Consider the following 22,164-nt stretch of genomic DNA (forward strand, 5'->3'; position numbering starts at 1 on the left):
GGCCAAGTTGCACTGTTGGAAATGTAGTTTTTCCGGTCTGCTTCGCTCTGACAGGACGTGGCTTTAACCCCTTTACAGGATAACTACATTTCCCAGAAGAGCTTGCATTGTTTTCGCCTCTTTTAAAACGGGAGGTTAATGTCGAAAGACCTGCACTGGGTTTGGAGTACAACGGTTAAAAAGAGAAATGCTCTTGGTGAGTGCGAGGTTGCTTGAGCTTATAGAGGATAACATACCCCCTAGTGGTGGTTCTGAGGAGCAAACAGTAGCAGCTTGCATTATACAAATGTGCAACAGGGTAACCCAGCAGGAGTTGGGTTTGGTTTGTAAATTTGAGTTCAAAGTATATGATGTCATGACACACGTGGTTTTTAGAAATTATGCATGCTTAAAATTGCTGGTGACTATGCAGTATTCAGAAGAATATCAGTCCTGGAGGTGTGTGAGAGCATGTACAAAGGATAATAAAACTGCAGGAAAAGATTCAAAAAGGATATAAAAAAATGTTATTGTTAATAGTGAAGAACACTAATGACTTCAGTGTTCTGGTGTAAAGGCTACGAGAGGTATTGTGAAATCTCCAATAAGATTTCAGCTCCATCTTTTCAGTGTTTTAAGAAGGTGGAACTAATAAAGGCATGACAAATGGGTGAAATCATGTATAATATGAGCCCAGTCACTGTCGGTGAAAGGTTCCCAAAAGACAGCGTTCAACATGACATAGCAAGATCACTTGTTTTAATATATCACATTTTATTCAGTTACTACTTTGAAGAATATGCTCAATCTAAAAGAGTCAAACTAGTTAAAGAACTACCTGAATGTCAGGAACATCTAGAACTCTGCTGTTTTAGCAGCTTGGAATTGGATGCAAAATTGTAAGAAAAAACCCAGAGTGAAAGATTCTGAGTTTTTTTAAACAATCAGTGGAAATATGGAAAGAAATAATTACCAGAAAACATACGGTGAGCAAGAAACACAAAATATTCTTTATTAAATATACAAAATTTGTGAAACAGAATTGCATCACGGATTGTAAACTTTCCAATCTTACATACTACCTCAAGCACATTCCACCAGCTACACAGTTGAGGAGAAAAATACAATCAGTTTAAACTGAAATGCAAAAAAAACCAAAAAACAAAACAAAACCTCTGTAAAATGGAAGACGTGAAAGAGGATGTGCCGAGTCACACGTAATGTGCAGTCTCTACAGTCATCTATGCAACTCGATTTCGCAATCGCACAGCAGGACTGAGACGACGGGATAGGTCCGGATGCTTGTGTATGCTCGTGTATGCTTTGAGCTCACTGGCTAGTTATCTGTCGTGACGTTAAAAGTAGGCCGAGTGCTTAAATCACGGAGCGATTAGAAAGTGCAGTACGGTGTAAAGAAGATCTAACTATACCGATACCAGACAGACAGGTACAGTTTTATTCTGACAGTTAAGTAGTGCAAGAACATCCACAAATGCTGTTAAAAGTGGCATCCTATCAGAATACTTTATGGTGTATCACTCTGCTCCATAGATTAAGTTTCAAGGCTTCTTTTTAAATAAATATGTACACACTTTATTTTTGGCATTTCACAGGAAATCACTGTTTCTACTCATTTTCTATTGTTATGCATACATTGTACTTTTGTGCAGCAGTGACCTAAACAATATCAAAACAAAGCATTAGAAAAAACTGAGAGAACAGAAAAATATCAGTGAACAGATGGCTTTTCTTTCTCAAAACCTGCCTCGGGCCCCGACAAGTTCAAACGAAGTGCTCGATTCTCAATGAACACCAAAAAACAAAAATAAGGCAGCATTTGGCATTTCAATACGGCATATATGCTGTAGAACGCGGTATATATCCCTTTGTAACACCTGAAAGCTGTAGCGATATGTGTGCTTGAGCAGAAGCATATGTGACACCCAAGACACTGAGGGAGGGAAGTCAAGTACCAGCATGTCGCAGGCATCTTCTTCTTAACGTGGTGTCGAGAACGCACACGTGGGAAGGCAGAAGCATGAGATCAAATAGCTGGGATGGCTGATCCTGATACTGACTGGATACTGAGTGATACTGTCTTCACCTGATAACACCGTGACCCATGCTAGAATCAGTTAGCTTATGTGGCTGAGCATAACATGCCCAAAGAACAGAAAGAAGAAAAGAGGGAAAAAAAAAAAGAGGACGGAACAAGCAAATAAATGGGTGAAAGAAAAAGAAGAAAACACCATTCACTTGCTGGCTAAGAACACTTTTGAACATTCAAAGGCTACAATCAGTTCCCAGTAATGTCCACGTGACAAAGGCTGAAATCTGCTCATTTGGTTTGTAGTTTCAAACACGAGTCAGAGCACTCGGTACTTATCAGGGAACATTAGTAGAGTCTTAATCCAAAACCAAACACGCACAGACACACACTCTGGAAATAGTGGCACGACTCAAACGTTGCAGAAAGCCATACCAAAAGAAACATATCAGTGGTTTTGCACATTTTTATCATGAATTTGCCTTTTTAGTTCACTTTGCATGATTTCTATTTGAAGATTTCTTCCTTCCTTCCAGATAGCCAGACTTTTGAGATCATTTCAATCAGGTCTCAACTTGCAGAGACTTGAAACTTTCCCTCTGTTGGAGGAAATGTTATGGTGCCTTTGTTATTTGTTAGCGGTGTTTCCATTGCGTACTGCAGCGGCTGCTGTTGGCGCTTCATTCTGACTCTATACACAGGGCCCAAAAAAGCCAAATCCAACATAAACTTTCACAAGTTTTACACATGAACTCCAGACAATGCAGGAGAAACTAGGTTAGGGGATTGCCCAGTGAACTGCTCAACACACAACAGGAGATACTGCTGCAAATACTCAATGTGGTTTTCCTTCAAATGTCAGGATTTTTAGTCTCTTTATGTCATTTTTGGCTTTTGAACTGGCAATTGAGCTAGCAACATCTCATTGCACTCCATAAAATGGCGACATTTTCTGAGCTACTATGACATGTAACAAGACAACAAAATGCTCACCCTGATCGATCGTGTCTTGAGAGGCTTTGATTTTCATGCCAAAAATAGCTGAAACAATGTCTGCCTTGAAAGAGGGGAATCAATCTACTACTTGACTGCATGCTGAAAAAAGGCCAACAACTGATGGACTAAATATGCAAAACCACCAGTATGTCTCTTCAGGTTGCTCTGCTCAAGCTACAAAGCTGCAACACTCACGAGGAAGTGTTGGTGTCGTTTCATCTCGAGTGAGGATATAGTCGGATAAACGTCATGTGGACTGAAACCCTACAATTTTCTCTCTTTTGTGATAAGGTGATAGAAGTGACAGGTGAGGTGAGAAGGAAAATTAATTGTTTTACAATCAAGATCCCAAAATTGAAGCATCTGGGTTTTTTAAACCCACCATCTGGCTTTGTGAACCTGAAAACAACCTGAGGACGCGCTACATTCATAAAACCACTCAGACCAAACCCTTCACCGAGGACGGGTTTCAGTACAGTAAAGCATGCCAGCTGGAAAACGTCGCCTCGACATCTCTCAGTGCCTAAATATTTGTATCAAAAAAGACAGCATAGCAGTGAAAAGACTAAAGAGCTGTTGTGGAGGTTAGAGTGAACAGATGCAACGTGAACTGCAAACCCTCTACCCCCCGCCTGAATTCGTCACTTGAATTTGGAGCGCACTTGCAGGAGGGTGGGCTTCTGCTCCATGATGCGCACCAGCAGTGTGTCAATGTAGTCCTCCAAATCTTTGACCTGCGGCTTCAGTTTCTTCAGCTCCGTCTCCCGCTTGGCCAGCAAAAGTTTCTGACGTTCATACTCCGCCTTCTGCCTCTCCAGCTCCGCCTCGCGTTGCACCAGCAGGTTGACCAGTTCGCTGTGGGTCAGGTGGTAGTATGACCCCGCTCCTTCTGTCAGTGACTTAAGACAAAAAGGGAAAAAAAAGGACAAGAAAGAAATATTAATTTAACAGGTACAGCCTTGTGTCTTTTCATTGCACTCATTACAGAATGAGATTCAGGCGTTACATAGCTACCTTGTAGAAAGGAAGTCAAGCTTCCTGGAGATTTCAAAACAAGTTTCTCAAGGTTCAACTACAGGCCCTGCTTTTTCCCCCCCTATTTTTATAAAGAATATTGCGAAGGACATGCCTGTTCCTGAACTGCACCTTTATACAGATGATATAATACCCTACTCAGTTAGCTCTTCTCTAAGTCAGGCCATTTAGGAGATCCAGACTGCTTTTGAACTGCTGCAGCCATCATTGCCTGGTTTGAAGTTGCTTCTTAATACTAAGGAAACAAAACCTATGCTGTTCACTCCCAGATCTCGACAGTGGCTAGGACTATACTGCCTCACAGCAAGAAGGTCCTGCGTTTGAATCCACTTATTGGTTGGGGCGCTTCCGTGTTCAGGTTCTCCTTGAGGTTTTTCTCTGAGTGCTAGGGCTTCCTCCCACACTCCAAAGACATCCTGGTTATTCTAAGCTGCCTGTAAATGTGAATGGGAGCATGAAAGCCTTTTTTCTGTCTGTTAGCCCTTTTCATAGACACTCCACCCCTACCCCCGTCTCCCAACCTTAAACTGGATTAGTGGAAAAAAAACAAAACAAAACAGATGGACAGACTAATGAAATATCCCAGATCTCAAATAATCTCGGTATTCATACGCTAGGAGAAGACTTAGTGTAAAAAGGGTAATCCTACAAATACACATGTGTCTTGCTGGATGATAGACTTTTCTTTAACATCATATTGTGTACACACTGGTTTTTCTATTATCAGAATAGGGCCTTTTTTAAATTTAGCACTCAGGAAAACACTCGGACATAATATGTTTTTAAAGGTTTTCATTATGATTCTATTATTTGTTCTAGACTTCGTGTATCACAGTTATTTGTATTTCATATCAAATTCATTGTCCAGTACACATTCCCATGTATTTTGTGGTCTAGACAACGTCACTGGTATAACTATATTAACAAATCCGTACTGAATAAGCACCCCCCTTTTTATCTCTTTATTTACTTAACATTACAAAAAGCTACTATGATCTTCACTACTTTAAATATCTCCTCATTAGGGCACTGAGTTTTTTGCTGTTATGTGTTTTTAAGGTAGTAGGACCTGGTTCTCTTATTTTGCACTGTGTTCATGGAATAACTTTCAGAGGACACTAAAGCTGAATGCGTTTGTCTCGCTGGGAGAGCTCAGAACTCTTATAAAATCTTCTGTTACTACAAAGTACAATTCTTATAACGTAAGCCATTTTATTTTATGTTAGTAGCTTATTTCAATTTTTTTCGATTTTTTTCAAACACTGTACCTTCTTCCTTTCGCCCTCCTGCTCCGTCAGCTGGCTGCTCCTTCCGTGGTGGATGGTGGACTTTAGCTTCTCCAGGCCTGTGGCCAGCACTGACCGCTTCTCCTCAGCCTGCATGGCAGTGGGCAGGGGCTTCACTGGGTGGGGGCTGGATGTGACAAGACATACACACAGTCACGCCACCACACTTGATACAACACCGCACTCTGACTCTTATATTTTATATGAAGTTTTTTTTCAGTTGAGGTTAGGTGAAAAACCCGGTTGCCATACTGGAGTTCCACAACTCTTGGATATATTTAACTTAAAAAAAAAAGCCAACTATGCTTCAACAATATACATCAGGACTATTTCTGCATGTGAAATGATGATCGCAGCTACATTAATAATAACCCAGGATTCTACAATATAAGTGTAATACTGGATTCTAGCACTTCAGCCCCAAACATCTTCTTAATAAACTAATGCAAGAAACCCAATCAGTCCGTAGCTTAAAAAAAAGGACTCACATCAGCCACATGGTGGCTGTGAGGAGCTATAGGCTGACAATAGTGCATTTTACTACTGTAACGAACAGAGACAAGAAAACCGTCTTGCTGCTTTGTTACACTGATTTGCATGCAGGGCAACAAACAGCCAAAAACTAGCCCTCTATTTGAGTCAGCTTAAAGGATCTTCTGAAACTCTACAGTTGACCTGCATTCATAGGAAATCTGAGTCGACTTGCTGAACTTTCATGCTCTCAATCAGCAACAAATCTTTCTTTATTCCAGGTATTGCAGGTTAAGCTGTTATTTAAACGCAACAGATTGGCCTGTGGACCTCCAGGGTGACATCAGGTGCTTAAGGACTCCTTGCTTTAAGTGATTAAGACCAGAGGAGGTTAGACAGGTGTAAGATGTCTTATTAAAAGAAGTAATGGTGAAAATTGAAAAGACCTTAAAAACCGAGAGACTTAATTGCATGCACTGGTGCAATCAATCATGTAGAATTGTATTAAATATGTTATTACCCGGAGGTGGAAAGGAAATGCTACCAGTGACAAAACAACACCTTTTGTGTCTTGCAAAAAAAAGCCTGTTTTTTGCTTGAGATTTTGGCAAATGAGGATGGCTGTGTGAGAACTCTAGCTGGCCCTGTGGGGAAAGGGGAGGTATGTGAGTGTTTGTGTGCGTTGTGCGTGTGAGTGTGTGTATTCGAAAGGGAGTTGGAGGTGTGTGGTAGGAAATGGGGCAAAATAATAACTGCTAATTGGCCTGAGGCTTTTTTTCCCCTCCCGTTACCACAGCCAGGACACATGAAAGACACCTACAGAAGAGTTTTGTTAACACCAATGTTGTTGTGTGTGTGTTTTAACAAAGTGAAGCAAAAAGGGAAGATCACACCACAGGGATGAGACAGGATGTGCAGTTGGCGCAGAAGAAAAGCAGGCGGAAGCAGAGCGCCAGAAGGAGACCAAAGAGATGACAGGATAGAAATTTCTGCAAGTAGTCCTTCCTCTTCACCTCGTCACCAAGCACTGAGCATGTGCAACCTCACCTGTTCTGCTGACTGGCTGCCTGCTGCTGCTGCTGCTCTGCCTCCTGTTGCAGTGGCATTGGTGCTGTGGCTTGCGTTGAGCTGGGCGGTAACCTCGCTGAAGCGTTGGCAAAGGGAGAGAAGGCAGGAAGCGCTACAGGGGAGCAAATACTTTCAGGAGCAAGAGAAGGAGCAAAGGAAATCAGAGAGGGAAGGTCGGGGCCTGGCTGAGACGAGGTGGAACCCTGTACCCCGCCAGGATCACTACCAAAAGAGGGTAGGAGGAGCTCGTCGAAGGGAGTTGCCAGTGTGCCCTCAGACTGGGAGCGGTGTAGTGTAACATTCTGTGTAGGAGCGCATATCGAGGACGTAGCATCCGAGACCTCACCAGCACTCTTCAGATTACAGCTCATAAAAGAGTCCGGCTGTGCTGCAGGGAATGATTGCAAGTCTCCTATTGGGAAGGTTGGCTCAAGAGTCGTCGTCTTGTCCTGAGCAGCTTGGGGAGATGCTTCAGATTTGTCAGTTTCCCCGATTTCCCCATTAGATAACTTGGATGCATTTGTAGAATCCATTAAGCCCAACGCAGCATCTGCAGTTGTTTTAACATCCTTCAGCTGCATCGTCTCATTTGGCTCAGAGACGCTGGAACTTTTGGAGGAAGAGTGAGACACGCAGGTTTGGTAATCCTGTGAGTCAATACTGACATTCAGACTTTGGAGAAAGCTGCTGGAGCTCTGATCAGATATCCGTCTGTGCAACTGAGTGTCATCAAAGTCTTGGCTAGGACTGTTTGCAATCTGACTGATGTTGAGTAAATCACCAAGGCTGCTAAATGGCACATGAGAATTGGGGCTAACATCCTGGCCTGCTAAATGAGCCCTCTCAAAGGGTTCAACCAATGAAGCCTGCTTGACATCAGGGGAGGAGGTTGTGATGTGTAATGATGGTAGTGTGGAGGATCTTTCTTGATCTGGAGTTGCAGGATTCCTCACTTTTATATTATTGTCTTTAGAGCCATCATTTAAATCTTTAGAAAAATCCTCTATAGAGACCTTTAAATCATTTATGTTTCTTTCTTGCCCTACATTGTCCGACTGTGAAAAGATGATGGACTTTAGTTGTGGTTTAGAGAGTTCAGGCAACAAGTCAGGGTATACAATATTAGAATTGTTACGTGTTTCAGCATCTGCACCATCAGTTCCTATCTCCTCTGTGATTGATGGATGTGGATGCCCAAGTACTGTGGGCTGTGGTGCCAAAGACCCTGCTGAACCACTCAAGTCTACCTTTCCGCTATCCTTAGGCTCAATAACAGTTTGCTGAACAACATCAACTAAAGATAGATCATTTGACCTGTAAGTAGTGTCATCTTCAGATTCTGAGCCCCTTTTATTTTTTACATCCGTTGACCCAAAGATGTTGCTTTCAGTGTCTTCAAATGAGGATGCAGAGACTTTATCAGAATAAGAGGAAACACATGACAGAAAATCCTCTTCTGCTGAACTGCCGAGACCTGAAGAACTAGGATCTGGAGAGCTGCTGCTGAGTTGTACAGACGGGGTGCGGCAAGGAGCTCGACTCATGTTCGTGTCGGGTATTTCACTGGTAGCGCTGGTGTCCTGATTAGTTTCAGAGCAAGTGTTCAGTTTCAGAGAGTTAGTGGAAGTATTTAAAGTTACATCATTGTGCTCAAAACTTCTGTGTTCTGGGATTGTTTCAAGGAATTGTGGGAAAGTGTTATGGTAATGCATGTTAGTGTTGGTCACTTGGCTGGCTAGCTGATGATAATGCAGTGCATCAGTCACATTTGTGTTTCGATCGGCTTTATTATTGCAGTGTTCCAGCAGATGGTCGCTGGGTGGTTTTTGCTGCGTTTTGCAGCCTGTGGAGAGATCCTCAGGAGACTGCAGCCTGCCAGCTGCAAATGCTTCAAAGGATTCGTCCCACTCTGAATCCGGTTCCACACTGCTAACAGACATAAAAGGGTTGGATGACTTCTTGAGTAACGGTTTCTTTCCTTCCACGAGAGTTAGAGGAAGTCCTCTCATCCCAGCTTTCGTGACCTCTGTGCTGCTTGCATCAGCATCAGTGATGGATTCCTCGGCAGCTGAGTTGCCGTGGGTGAGGACAGAGTTAGAGTTACTCGGCTGTGGAAAGAGTTGAGCTATAGGGGGCCGGGAACTGGAAAGATAGGGCAGAGGAGGCGGTGTAGGTTTAAGTTGCTGAGTGGTTATCATGTCTTCATAGAAAGGGTTGTGCTGGATTAGAGAAAAGAAAGGGTTGGATTGTGATATAGGGGGTGGTGAGGTCGGTGAGTGGCAGAAAGGGTTAGTATGGTGCAGGTTTGGAACCATGGAGGTATGCTCTACAAGGGGACCCAGAGGGTGGTGACTAGGTGGAAGAGGTGGTAAGTGGGGATCAGTGCTGGGTTCTAATTTAGGTGAGACCACCAGGCTGTGAAAGGAAGGCACACAGTCCTCTTGATTAGTTTGGATCATTCACACAGAATAACCGCACGCTGAAGAGGGCTTTTCTGTCTCAAATCACAATTTAAAGAACATACTTGTACAGAGTGCTCACATGAATCAAATCAGTCGAAGCTGCAGTCCCCTTTATTCTTTAAAACCACTACTAATTAGTGTATAAACTGAAGTGGAAGAGTTTGCACACACAATTTGAAGCCAGCAACACACATCAAAAAGCTGCAGCAAAGCAAACATAATGCCAAAAAACAAAAACATGAAAAAAAAAAACAAAACCATGACTCACTTTAAAAATAGTATTCTAGAAGTAGAGTTGCAAAGAGGTTGGTAATCACAACCTCTAACAGTGCATGATAGCATTAAGAAATTGAGAGAATCATATTGGGAATGTCCAACTGCTGTAATCATCTACTATAAAAATCTATAAAAACCTTTAAAAAAGCATGTTTGTTACCGTATTTTCCGCACTATAAGGTGCACTTAAAATCCTTTAATTTTCTTAAAAATCGGCAGTGTGCCTTATAATCCGGTGCGCCTTATGTATGGTAAGCTACCAAGCCGCACCGCTTGATGGATTGTCGGAGCATTATGGCTACCATAGTCAGGGAGCCTCGCGGAGTAATCTGGGTCCAAAGATCCGTTTACTTCAGGTTCTATAGTCAAACAAACACTGAGGCACACCGAGAGTTAAAAACTGCCTAAATTCTTTCATCTTTAATAAAATGATCAGCGTTGCTGCTTTACCAGGTGTAACAATTAAGTTTAACATCCTGGCATCCATGAAAACAGGATTTATTAAATTTAACAGGGTTAGAAGTTAGCAGAATGTTAGCAGGAAGTTAGCTCACTCCTTTTGCTTACCTAAACATGATATACCATTTTCTGACTGAGAGATTTCTGGAAAAAAATGTAAACTATCACTCTGCTCTGCTCTGCTATCACTTGCAACATAAATAAAGATAGAAAACTAAACAGCAGTGACGTTTGTAGGGTTACTGAAGTTGGGCTAGCTGGTATATAATGCTGTGCTACGTGATCGCTAGCGACACAGCTATTTTAGCATAACATAAACACTGGAGGATGAATGCTAACCTTTTTCCACTCGATAAAAGTTAGTGTGTTTTTGACAAATGCAATCGCATGGAAAGATGGTGTAAACGGACCAAACTTCAGTCAGGAGAACGACTGAGATAATCTATCCACAATACGAGGTTAGTCATTAATGTAAGATAAGATAACCTTTAGTCCCACACGTGGGAAATTTGTTTTGTTACAGCAGTGGACAGTGCAAAGTTACATAGCAAACATTATAAGGCGTTTAATGCGCCTTATAATCCGGTGTGCCTTATGGTCCGAAAAATACGGTAAGTAAGACCTTCAGTTCCAGGTACACTTCATTGAAGACTTTAATTGAAAAAGCTGAATTAAAAAACAGATATTACTTTTTAATTGTTGACATCAGTCATATGCATGCACGTGTCTTCACGTCTTCCATCCAAAACACTTTGCATCTAAAACATTAATGGCCGTCTCTTCTCTGTTTTCATTGGCCCTTCATGTAATAATTTGCGAGAAACGTTGACGCAGCTAGGCGTAGTCATTGCTTAGCGCTAACTGCACCAACTTGGCACCTTTCTCAACTCCAGTATCTAAAAGCATGTGGGTGCGTAGGCTGAGAAAATGTATAGTTACAGAGGCAGCAGAAAGGCCCTGTGTGTACTATGGTCCAGAATAGCTGACCCCTTACTTCTACGAGCAGGTGCTTATCTGGCCAATATTTTGTTTACACTCTGTGTATGAAAATATTACGACATCGACTTATTTTTTTCCCCCCCACCTTGGTTAAGTAAATTGATTTAAAAAATTTAAATCATGAGTTTTGGGAGACCTGAATGAAAGATTAATAATGTATTTACTACTATTTACCACCGACAGCAGTGCAGAAAGTGCAGTAAGGCCTGTGACACCCCCAAAATAAATTACCCACTTAAATACAGTGGGGCAAAAAAGTATTTAGTCAGCCACCGATTGTGCAAGTTCCCCCACTTAAAATGATGACAGAGGTCAGTAATTTGCACCAGAGGTACACTTCAACTGTGAGAGACAGAATGTGAAAAAAAAAAAAATCCATGAATCCACATGGTAGGATTTGTAAAGAATTTATTCGTAAATTAGGGTGGAAAATAAGTATTTGGTCACCTCAAACAAGGAAAATCTCTGGCTCTCACAGACCTGTAACGTCTTCTGTAAGAAGCTTTTCTGTCCCCCACTCGTTACCTGTATGAATGGCACCTGTTTGAACTCATCATCTGTATAAAAGACACCTGTCCACAGCCTCAAACAGTCAGACTCCAAACTCCGCCATGGCCAAGACCAAAGAGCTTTCGAAGGACACCAGGAAAAGTATTGTAGACCTGCACCAGACTGGGAAGAGTGAATCTACAATAGGCAAGCAGCTTGGTGTGAAAAAATCAACTGTGGGAGCAATCATCAGAAAATGGAAGACATACAAGACCACTGATAATCTCCCTCGATCTGGGGCTCCACGCAAGATCTCATCCCGTGGGGTCAAAATGATCATGAGAACGGTGAGCAAAGATCCCAGAACCACACGGGGGGACCTGGTGAATGACCTGCAGAGAGCTGGGACCAAAGTAACAAAGGTCACCATCAGTAACACACTACAACGGCAGGGAATCAAATCCCGCAGTGCCAGACGTGTTCCGCTGCTGAAGTCAGTGCATGTCCAGGCCCGTCTGAAGTTTGCCAGAGAGCACATGGATGATACAGCAGAGGATTGGGAGAATGTCATGTGGTCAGATGAAACCAAAGTAGAACTTTTTGGTATAAACTCAACTCGTCGTGTTTGGAGGAAGAAGAATACTGAGTTGCATCCCAAGAACACCATACCTATTGTGAAGCATGGGGGTGGAAACATCATGCTATGGGGCTGTTTTTCTGCCAAGGGGACAGGACGACTGATCCGTGTTAAGGACAGAATGAATGGGGCCATGTATCGTGAGATTTTGAGCCAAAACCTCCTTCCATCAGTGAGAACTTTGAAGATGAAACGAGGCTGGGTCTTCCAACATGACAATGATCCAAAACACACCGCCCGGGCAACAAAGGAGTGGCTCCGTAAGAAGCATTTGAAAGTCCTGGAGTGGCCTAGCCAGTCTCCAGACCTCAACCCCATAGAAAATCTGTGGCGGGAGTTGAAAGTCCGTGTTGCTCGGCGACAGCCCCAAAACATCACTGCTCTCGAGAAGATCTGCATGGAGGAATGGGCCAAAATACCAGCTACTGTGTGTGCAAACCTGGTAAAGACCTATAGTAAACGTTTGACCTCTGTTATTGCCAACAAAGGTTATGTTACAAAGTATTGAGTTGTATTTTTGTTATTGACCAAATACTTATTTTCCACCCTAATTTACGAATAAATTCTTTACAAATCCTACCATGTGGATTCATGGATTTTTTTTTCACATTCTGTCTCTCACAGTTGAAGTGTACCTCTGGTGCAAATTACTGACCTCTGTCATCATTTTAGGTGGGGGAACTTGCACAATCGGTGGCTGACTAAATACTTTTTTGCCCCACTGTATGCACTTGTGTTAGAAGTGGATATAAAATAAGACGAGGTTTTCTTCCCCCACTTTCTCCCTGCCCATAAACACACACACACAACCTGTAATAGAAGAATGATTTCTTTTTCCCAGCTCACATCATCATCTTTCCAATGAAATGAACATTATTACTGAAGCATATTACAGCGTGCACAAGGTTGAAAGTTGACAGAGCTAATTTCACAAGAGCAGCTCTCCTCCTCCATCTGCACTGCAGATACCTGCTGTAACCAGAGACTGAAACCAGGAGGGATATGTGCAAAGCTGGAAGCAATTTCTAGCTGTGATGCTGGTGCACAGGAAGTAAACATCTACGCCGTCATTTAACCCTCCTGAGAATGGGTTTAAGTTACGCTTTTGCTGCACTGTGAGCGTCATCGGTTTAAGCAAATAGTGGTAGACAACAGATATCGTGCAATGTCACGCCAAATGAGGTGCTCCACAGGAAATTGAGTGCTAATTTAGAGCCAGGAAGGAAGTCTGTTTCACTGCTACTCAAAACTGTTTGTCAAAACCTGTCACTGCTAGCCTCTGTCGTAGCTTGGTTGCCATGTCTGGTGGCAGTGGCCTGTACTCACTGGCTGTATCTGGCAACCTGCACTAGAGAGGCTAGAGAAAATTTTGTGCAGAGATTCATTTAGAAATTCATTTCAAGATCATTGATCTTGAAATAAAATGCACATTTAAAGATTTTATCTAGTAATACTAGGGTAACACCGCTATAACACTTTCTGTTACTCGAACACGCATTTGCATTCTGCTCTGCTGCCAAAATATCATCTTACACATCAAAAACATTCTTTGATGCCCTTATGATTGCTAAAGTAAGATAAAACGTATACGGGTCACATGCAATTACGCACCTCACTTTGTGAGTAATGATACTGGAAGTCTAAATGTGCAGGTACAAACTCTCAGCAGGCACTTTGTTTTTGGTTGCTTTTGACCTTCATTCAAATAATATTTGCACCAAAGGTTTAAACTGGTCGGACGTCTTCTCTGTGATCAGTGTGTATCTCACCTGGGTTTGCTCTGCGAGTCCTTTGATCCAAACCATCCCCTTTGTTTCTCGTCAGTTGCAGCATGGGCCCGCTCGCACTCATCCTTGGGCTGACTCTGTCCCTTCCCCGCATGAGAGAAAAAGTTCCTCCTCTGCTTTTTCCCCTGGAGGTCCCCCGCCTCCACTGTGGAAGCAAAGGACCATGACGTGGCTTCTGTCGGAGCAGCCTGTCCCAGGCGCTCCTCGTTTTCACCCAGCATCGGGCCGCTTTTCTCCAAAGCCGCAGCTATGGCTGCTTTTTCCTCCTCGCCGGGCTTGTCAAAGGACCAGCGGCGCCCATCTCCCACACCACCTTTAGGGAGATCTATGGAGGCCTGCTGACTGAGGTTCTGTAGAGACACGGAGAGAGGCATAGACTTCTGCAACAGTCCCAGGCCTAAAGAACCTGCAGGTTTTCCTGAGCCTGGGGCCTGGGGCTGCACGTTGTAAGAATGGCTTCCGTTGATGCAAACAGTGGGCTGAGGCACTGCAATGGTGATCTCACCGGCCTCATCACCAAACTCGCATTTGAGAGACGAAGACTTGGGCGACGTGTTTGCTGTGTGCTCTGCAAATCGTGGCGAGGAGGAGGGAATGGAAGAAAATTGAGAACAGAGGAAAACATATGACTTTACTCGATTAAACTTCAGCTGGTAAAGCCTTCTTGACATTTTCCTGACAATGTCTTTCAAAACAGAGCTGATCAGTGTTTCTGGCAGACAAAGGTGTCAATGAAAATTTACCCACGATTGCAGAATCTTTTCTAGAAACTGTGCTTCGTAGTGCAGCTTTTTAAACCCTGCTCTCAGTGTAGATGAGATTTCAGGGAGCACAACTATCAAGAAATAGAACTTCCACATGTATAACTTTAACTTAAAGTCTGTGACATTTACAGAATAACCTCGAAAACTCTTGCTAACAAATATTTCTGTTCCTTTGGTTGAAACACAACAGCTAACAAATCCATGTTCTAGACATTATCATACAAGAAGAATATTTCACTTTGATACTAAAGTGACAACAAGCTCACCTGGGCTGTTATCTGCTGTCAGGTTGCTGCTGTTACTGGGCGAGTTAGAGAGATCGGACACCACCACGCTGATACCGGCCGTGGGACTGAGGCTCCCACCCCGTGACGATGACTCGCTGCTCTCCGAGCCCAGGGACGTGCTGGACCGAGTGTCGGACGATTTTCGCAACTTTCCCCTCAAAAAGAAAGTTCTCATCTTGCTCCTCCGGACCTCGCCCCCTTCGTCGTCCTCATAATCCTCCTCTCCGCCTCCGTCGCTAGGAAGTCTTTGGCGCATGCGGTACAAAGAGCCATACCCACTCGGCAGGACGGCCGAAGAGGAGTCCTCGTCGCTGGATCTCCTCTTGCCTTTCATGCGCTCCTTCAGCTTGCCGAAGGTGGAGGCGCTTTTATCTTTGATGACAAGGTCGTACATGCTAGCTGTCAGGTTGTCGCGGGTGAACTGGATGGTGACTTGAATGTCTCCCCGTTCCTTCTCCTTCTTCCCTGTCTTCGAGTTGAGCCTGTACCACCTGCAACAGAAAAGAATCCATTTGCATGATTAACACACAAACACTATCACTCTCCAGTGAAAAGGCGTGTGAAAAGAAGTGAAAAGAAGCTGTATTATAGCATATTCAAATGTGCTGCTTTTCACTAGTTCATATCATCTTAAAGTATGTGTGTTCTGACTATCAGCAAAGGCTTATTTTTTATAGCTTCATGTTATTTGATACTTAAACTGGGCTTCTGTGCGTGCCCGGAAAAGAGCTGCAGAGTGCGAGGAACTATTTTGTGCACCTGTGGTTCCAGGTGCTCGTCACGGATCTGACAGCTGACCAAATCCAGAACAACCTCCTGAGAAAATATATTATGCATCATATTGAAAAATGCACAGGTGCATCTTTTTCCGCTGTCAATAAAAATCCAAACACAGAGCTGAAATGTTCTGGTGTTGATTACTCTTCTTACTATAGTAACAACAACTCAAAGTGCTTTTGTGACGAATCACATTAACAATTAGTTCGCCGCTGCGTGCAGCCATGAAGCAGTGTGAATGACTGTATTGTGATCATGAATGGGGCTAATCTGTCCTCGCACAGGGTAACAGGGTGTGCGAGTGTCTGCAACCTACTAATACCAAACAGCTGTGCGTCCTGACATACCACAATACCCTGCGGGAGGCCCCTTGTTTTTGTTGTCAGGGCCGGTAAGCAAGAACAATGAAGTAAAACAATGCTCACTTCTGATGTAACACTCAGCGCCCCACATGAATATGAAGGCCTGAAAAGTGTGTGGAACGGTGCCACCAAGTTCACTGCACTGTGACTCATAGGAAAGTCTCATCTGATCTGTAGTGACTGGTTTAAAAAAAATTAAATGAGTGAGAAAAATTCCCCAGTTAGCATAAATATGCTGCCAACGGGAAGTTGTCAGCTCTGTCAGGAAGACAAACAAACAGGCCTCAAACGGGTATCTGCTTATAGATTTTTCACTTCCTGTGCTACTGGGTGGCCACATTATTATAAACCTCACACCTCCACCGCATCGTCTCTTTATTCATATGTGCATTACGAAGCTGAGGGGCAAATACGTAACCAAAGTGAACATTCACCATTGTTCTGAGAAAGAGTACAGACATCCATAGATATAAAGCAGGGTATCCACACTATATTCAAGCTCCATTTGGAGAGACAAAAATACTTTCTTTGTCAAGTAAACAACTATTTTTATATCTTTTGAAATATTCAGACAACTTAAGCTGGTGTTGTGATATAGTATATAAATTTGAGCCTTTTTAAACGAAATATTTCCTGCAATGAATTCTTCAATACAGTTTATCTGAGACGTTAAATAACGATCATTAACTAAATCAAGTGTGCTTACATGTAATTTTCTGATTGCATTAAGTGGTTGTGAAACTTCTTATTGCACAAATGACAAAACAGGATGTTAATAAGGTTGTCGAAATTGCTTCATGATCAACTACAAATGTTCTGTTGAGTAAACAAGAAAATCTAAATGTCGTGCACTGGAAACTCAAACGTGCAACTGAGGAAAGTTACAAGAACAGAGGTTTAAACATGAAAACATGAAAGCTCCAACATGAAAGAAAACGGGGACTACCCCACTCGTGTATGAGAAAGGAACCTCACACATTCGCCTTCTTAGAAACCAGAAAGCTTTTTATTTCTCCCCCACGGGATCCCTTCCTTTTTTCTCTAAACCTCCACTGTGACTCTGCAGAAACACTGAAGTTGAAAATTAACACGGGTGTTGCTGCATTGTTGCAACATTGTGGCACAGGTTTAGCATGTTGTCATGCTAACATCATGTGCAGGGAGTGCAGAATTATTAGGCAAATGAGTATTTTGTCCACATCATCCTCTTCATGCATGTTGTCTTACTCCAAGCTGTATAGGCTCGAAAGCCTACTACCAATTAAGCATATTAGGTGATGTGCATCTCTGTAATGAGAAGGGGTGTGGTCTAATGACATCAACACCCTATATCAGGTGTGCATAATTATTAGGCAACGTCCTTTCCTTTGGCAAAATGGGTCAAAAGAAGGACTTGACAGGCTCAGAAAAGTCAAAAATAGTGAGATATCTTGCAGAGGGATGCAGCAGTCTCAAAATTGCAAAGCTTCTGAAGCGTGATCATCGAACAATCAAGCGTTTCATTCAAAATAGTCAACAGGGTCGCAAGAAGCGTGTGGAAAAACCAAGGCGCAAAATAACTGCCCATGAACTGAGAAAAGTCAAGCGTGCAGCTGCCAAGATGCCACTTGCCACCAGTTTGGCCATATTTCAGAGCTGCAACATCACTGGAGTGCCCAAAAGCACAAGGTGTGCAATACTCAGAGACATGGCCAAGGTAAGAAAGGCTGAAAGACGACCACCACTGAACAAGACACACAAGCTGAAACGTCAAAACTGGGGCAAGAAATATCTCAAGACTGATTTTTCTAAGGTTTTATGGACTGATGAAATGAGAGTGAGTCTTGATGGGCCAGATGGATGGGCCCGTGGCTGGATTGGTAAAGGGCAGAGAGCTCCAGTCCTACTCAGACGCCAGCAAGGTGGAGGTGGAGTACTGGTTTGGGCTGGTATCATCAAAGATGAGCTTGTGGGGCCTTTCCGGGTTGAGGATGGAGTCAAGCTCAACTCCCAGTCCTACTGCCAGTTTCTGGAAGACACCTTCTTCAAGCAGTGGTACAGGAAGAAGTCTGCATCCTTCAAGAAAAACATGATTTTCATGCAGGACAATGCTCCATCACACGCATCCAAGTACTCCACAGCGTGGCTGGCAAGAAAGGGTATAAAAGAAGAAAAACTAATGACACGGCCACCTTGTTCACCTGATCTGAACCCCATTGAGAACCTGTGGTCCATCATCAAATGTGAGATTTACAAGGAGGGAAAACGGTACACCTCTCTGAACAGTGTCTGGGAGGCTGTGGTTGCTGCTGCACGCAATGTTGATGGTGAACAGATCAAAACACTGACAGAATCCATGGATGGCAGGCTTTTGAGTGTCCTTGCAAAGAAAGGTGGCTATATTGGTCGCTGATTTGTTTTTGTTTTGTTTTTGAATGTCAGAAATGTATATTTGTGAATGTGGAGATGTTATATTGGTTTCACTGGTAAAAATAAATAATTGAAATGGGTATATATTTGTTTTTTGTTAAGTTGCCTAATAATTATGCACAGTAATAGTCACCTGCACACACAGATATCCCCCTAAAATAGCTAAAACTAAAAACAAACTAAAAACTACTTCCAAAAACATTCAGCTTTGATATTAATGAGTTTTTTGGGTTCATTGAGAACATGGTTGTTGTTCAATAATAAAATTATTCCTCAAAAATACGACTTGCCTAATAATTCTGCACTCCCTGTAGATATAAATGTACAGTTTAAGTATCAATTGAATTACATTCTAAAGTATAAGCTATAATGTTAAAATAGCATGGATTATTCTCGTCAGTGACCTCCTGACCCAGTATGAACCTTCCAGATCCCTCAGGTCATCTGGATCCGGTTTTTTATCAGTTCCCAGAGTCAGAACCAGACACGGAGAAGCTGCATTCAGCTTTTATGCTCCTTATATCTGGAACAAACTCCCAGAAAGCCTCAGATCAGCTGAAGCACTCAGTTTATTTAAATCCAGGTTGAAGACTCTTCTACCTGCATTTGAACAAAACACCAAATCCACACTGTTAAGCTTAAATTTCAAAACATACATTTTAACTACTGATTTTATCTACTGTTTTTTTTTAATCAATTTTAAATCATGCTTTTTATTTGTTTTTGTTCTTTAATGTCTCTGTAAAGCACTTTGAATCACCTTGTTGTCATTTTCCTAGGGATTAATGAAGTATTCTGATTCTGATTGCAGATTGGTTTAGATTACTTGCTGCTGAAATCTTAGATGACCCAAGAGTGTAAATATATGCTGCACATGTATGCTGCTAATAAAAAAGCTGCAGAGGACAAGAATGAAAACTTTGTGGGGGGCTTGTTTCTATTTAGAAAACAACGTGCACAGCACTACAAGACATTAATAACACATTCAACAGTCAGGGTTGTTATCTTCGCTTAACGCCAATAGGCAAAAAATGCTTAACCTATGAGATAAACACATACTTATGAGACAAATTAGCATTTGCCAGCTTACCAAGCTCCATCAGTCCAAGAAGCAAGACTGGAGAGGATTTAGTTTTAGACCAAAATGTTGAAAAACTGACATTAAAAAAAGATATTTAAGATTTAGAGCTAGTAATTAAAGCATAAATAAGTGTTTTAAATGCCTACATTTTGACTACAGCACCTGGTCAAAATGTAACATTATATTGAAGACACAATATAATGGAGAAAAAAAAGACTATGAAGTAGGACTGACAGACTCATGAACCCAACATGAAATCATCTAAATCTAATCAGAATACCAAACTCTCTTCTCTTCAATAGGGATGGGTATCAAAAACCGGTTCTTGTTGAGAACCGGTTCCCACTGTTTCAATTCCTTGGAGTTGTTTGCCATTTTTGCAAACGATTCCCTTATCGATTCCAGTCGCCCCGAATGACGTCACCACGTTGCAGAGCATCATTTACCTGGCAGGAAACACGGCGCATAAGCGGCTCAAACGCTCAAAAGTTTGGTTATACTTTACGAGAACGGATGACAACAGGGCAACTTGCAATACTTGCAAAGTAGAGATTTCATTTAAGGGAGGAAACACTACGAATATCCAAAAGCATTTGCTCACAAAACACACGATGACCTTAAATGAATGTCGTGATTTTAATTCCGCTCCGGACTCGTGAATCTCAACCCAGCAGCAGCGGTAACGTTTGCACGTTCTCTCCCGTTAATGCGGCAGGTAAATAATCAACTAACAGTGCATATTATGTTAGCGCGATCTGCCTTATTACAAAACCTGCCATTGCTGTGCATTTAGGTGACCATGATGAGAGAGACAGACAGAGTCTGGCTCAGATGCTGGCAGTTCTCGCTGCAGTCTACCGGTAGCGTCTCCTTTCAGGCCAGGATAGACGAATCTCACAGAGCAGTGACTCAGTTTGTGGTAAAAGGCTTGCACCCATTTGCCACAGCAGATGCCCCGATTTTCAGTAAGTGAATGTGTTTAATTGTAGGCAGGGACATTACTGGATATTCTTGTGTAATTGCTACAGAAGAATTTCTGTTATACTTTGTTATTGCTACAGAAGAATATTTATTTTATTATTTTACATTTACAATTTCTTTTCCTGGGGATCCTGTGACACCCCATTGAAGAGCCGTAGGCTGTGGATCTCTTAAGATCTCACTGTTGGGTTTGTAAGGCCATGTTACTCCTAAATTTCTATCTTGTTCAAAGAGAAGATAAGAGAATCGATAAAGAATCTAATTGTTAAACAGAATCGAAAATGGAATCGGAATCGTGAAAATCTTATCAATACCCATCCCTACTCTTCAACCAATCTTCTGTTTGATTACAGAGGAACAGAGACAGGAAAGTCGTTTCTGGCAACAACACTGGCGTAATAGTAGGCTGCAGAGAAGAAATAACACAAGTCATATAATTCACTGCACAGCCTGTTATGTAATCATCATCGTCCTGCCTCTGACCTCAAGTTCAGCCCTGAAAACATGGTAACACCCAAGAAGAATGTCACTGAAAACAATTAGTAAAGCAACTCTAAAAGTCAAACTCCAAGAGGCGCGACTAATGAGCAGGTGGAGCTCGGCGTATAAGGAGAGAGGAATGCTTTTTACGGCCCAAGAACAAGAGAACTATACCTCACAGAAATGAGGCAACAATGGAAATCTGCCACTTGAGCACGTTGTTTTCATTAACGAACCAGATATCATTCACACACATGAAAAAGGCGTAGGCGGGAGCAGCACTCCAATGAAGCAAATACATACAGCCTATAAGCCTGGGTCTTATGTTTCTACGTTTGCTGAATGATGAGTTTGAGGCTGATTTAGTCTAATCCAGATAAGGTATTTATATTGGCGCGTTTCATTAAGACAAATCCTTTTAAGGGATTATTGAGCAACATGTCAACAAAGTCAATTCCTCAGCTCTGAACTTGTCTATTTTCTTTTTAATGTTTGGAGCCAAAACAGATTTTTTTGTGTGGGCTCATTCTCCTGTCACTAATAATATGTCTCAAACGCCTGTTAGGTGTGGTTTCGAATTTCACATCGACGTGTCAACAATAGTATCGGTCCTCCTCCTGGCACGTCAGCCGAGGTGGGGTTCACATTCCAAACACAGGGCCAGGGAAGCTATGCAAGGTTTCCTCAGGGATACTTAGTACTACAGCCACCATCACTAACATTACAGGGATTGTAATTCATTAAAAATATGTACATCTTTCTCTAAACCTGCACACGGTAACATTTTGTGCCTTTGTCTTCTCAAAATAACATTTCTAACTGGTCATATAAAAATAAAGAAGTTGCAAAATACTTAAAAGGCCACGTACAGTTCCGTTGTACGTGCACCTGTTCTTGCCTGATGCATGACTAAGCTTGACAATAATAAATGTGAACAACAAGTAAAACACACAAGAGGCCCAAATACAGAAACTGCAAGAGAGACAAAAGCAGCAACCTACATTTTGTAGCCCACATACTCAGGCAGAGCAC

General features: G+C 42.3%; 1 protein-coding gene across 4 annotated transcripts in view; it reads right to left on the minus strand.

The window, feature by feature from the left end:
- Positions 1–971: 971 nt before the first annotated feature.
- Positions 972–22,164, minus strand: part of rab11fip5a (RAB11 family interacting protein 5a (class I)) — a 29,170-nt gene continuing 7,977 nt past the window's right edge. The window contains exons 2-6 of one of the 4 annotated variants that reach the window (XM_080870122.1): positions 15,022–15,533; positions 13,974–14,559; positions 6,862–8,808; positions 5,326–5,470; positions 972–3,921 (exon numbers count right to left, since the gene is read on the minus strand). In XM_080870122.1, the coding sequence (XP_080726248.1) occupies positions 3,664–3,921; positions 5,326–5,470; positions 6,862–8,808; positions 13,974–14,559; positions 15,022–15,533 (3,448 nt within the window). In that variant the 3' untranslated portion in view covers positions 972–3,663. Of the gene's footprint in view, positions 3,922–5,325; positions 5,471–6,861; positions 9,298–13,973; positions 14,560–15,021; positions 15,534–22,164 lie in introns of all 4 variants that reach the window. The other 3 variants (XM_080870121.1, XM_080870120.1, XM_080870119.1) reach the window with 3 other exon arrangements.

This window comes from Rhamphochromis sp. 'chilingali' (assembly GCF_963969265.1).
Source record: "Rhamphochromis sp. 'chilingali' genome assembly, chromosome: 21".
Classification (NCBI taxonomy): Eukaryota; Metazoa; Chordata; class Actinopteri; order Cichliformes; family Cichlidae; genus Rhamphochromis; species Rhamphochromis sp. 'chilingali'.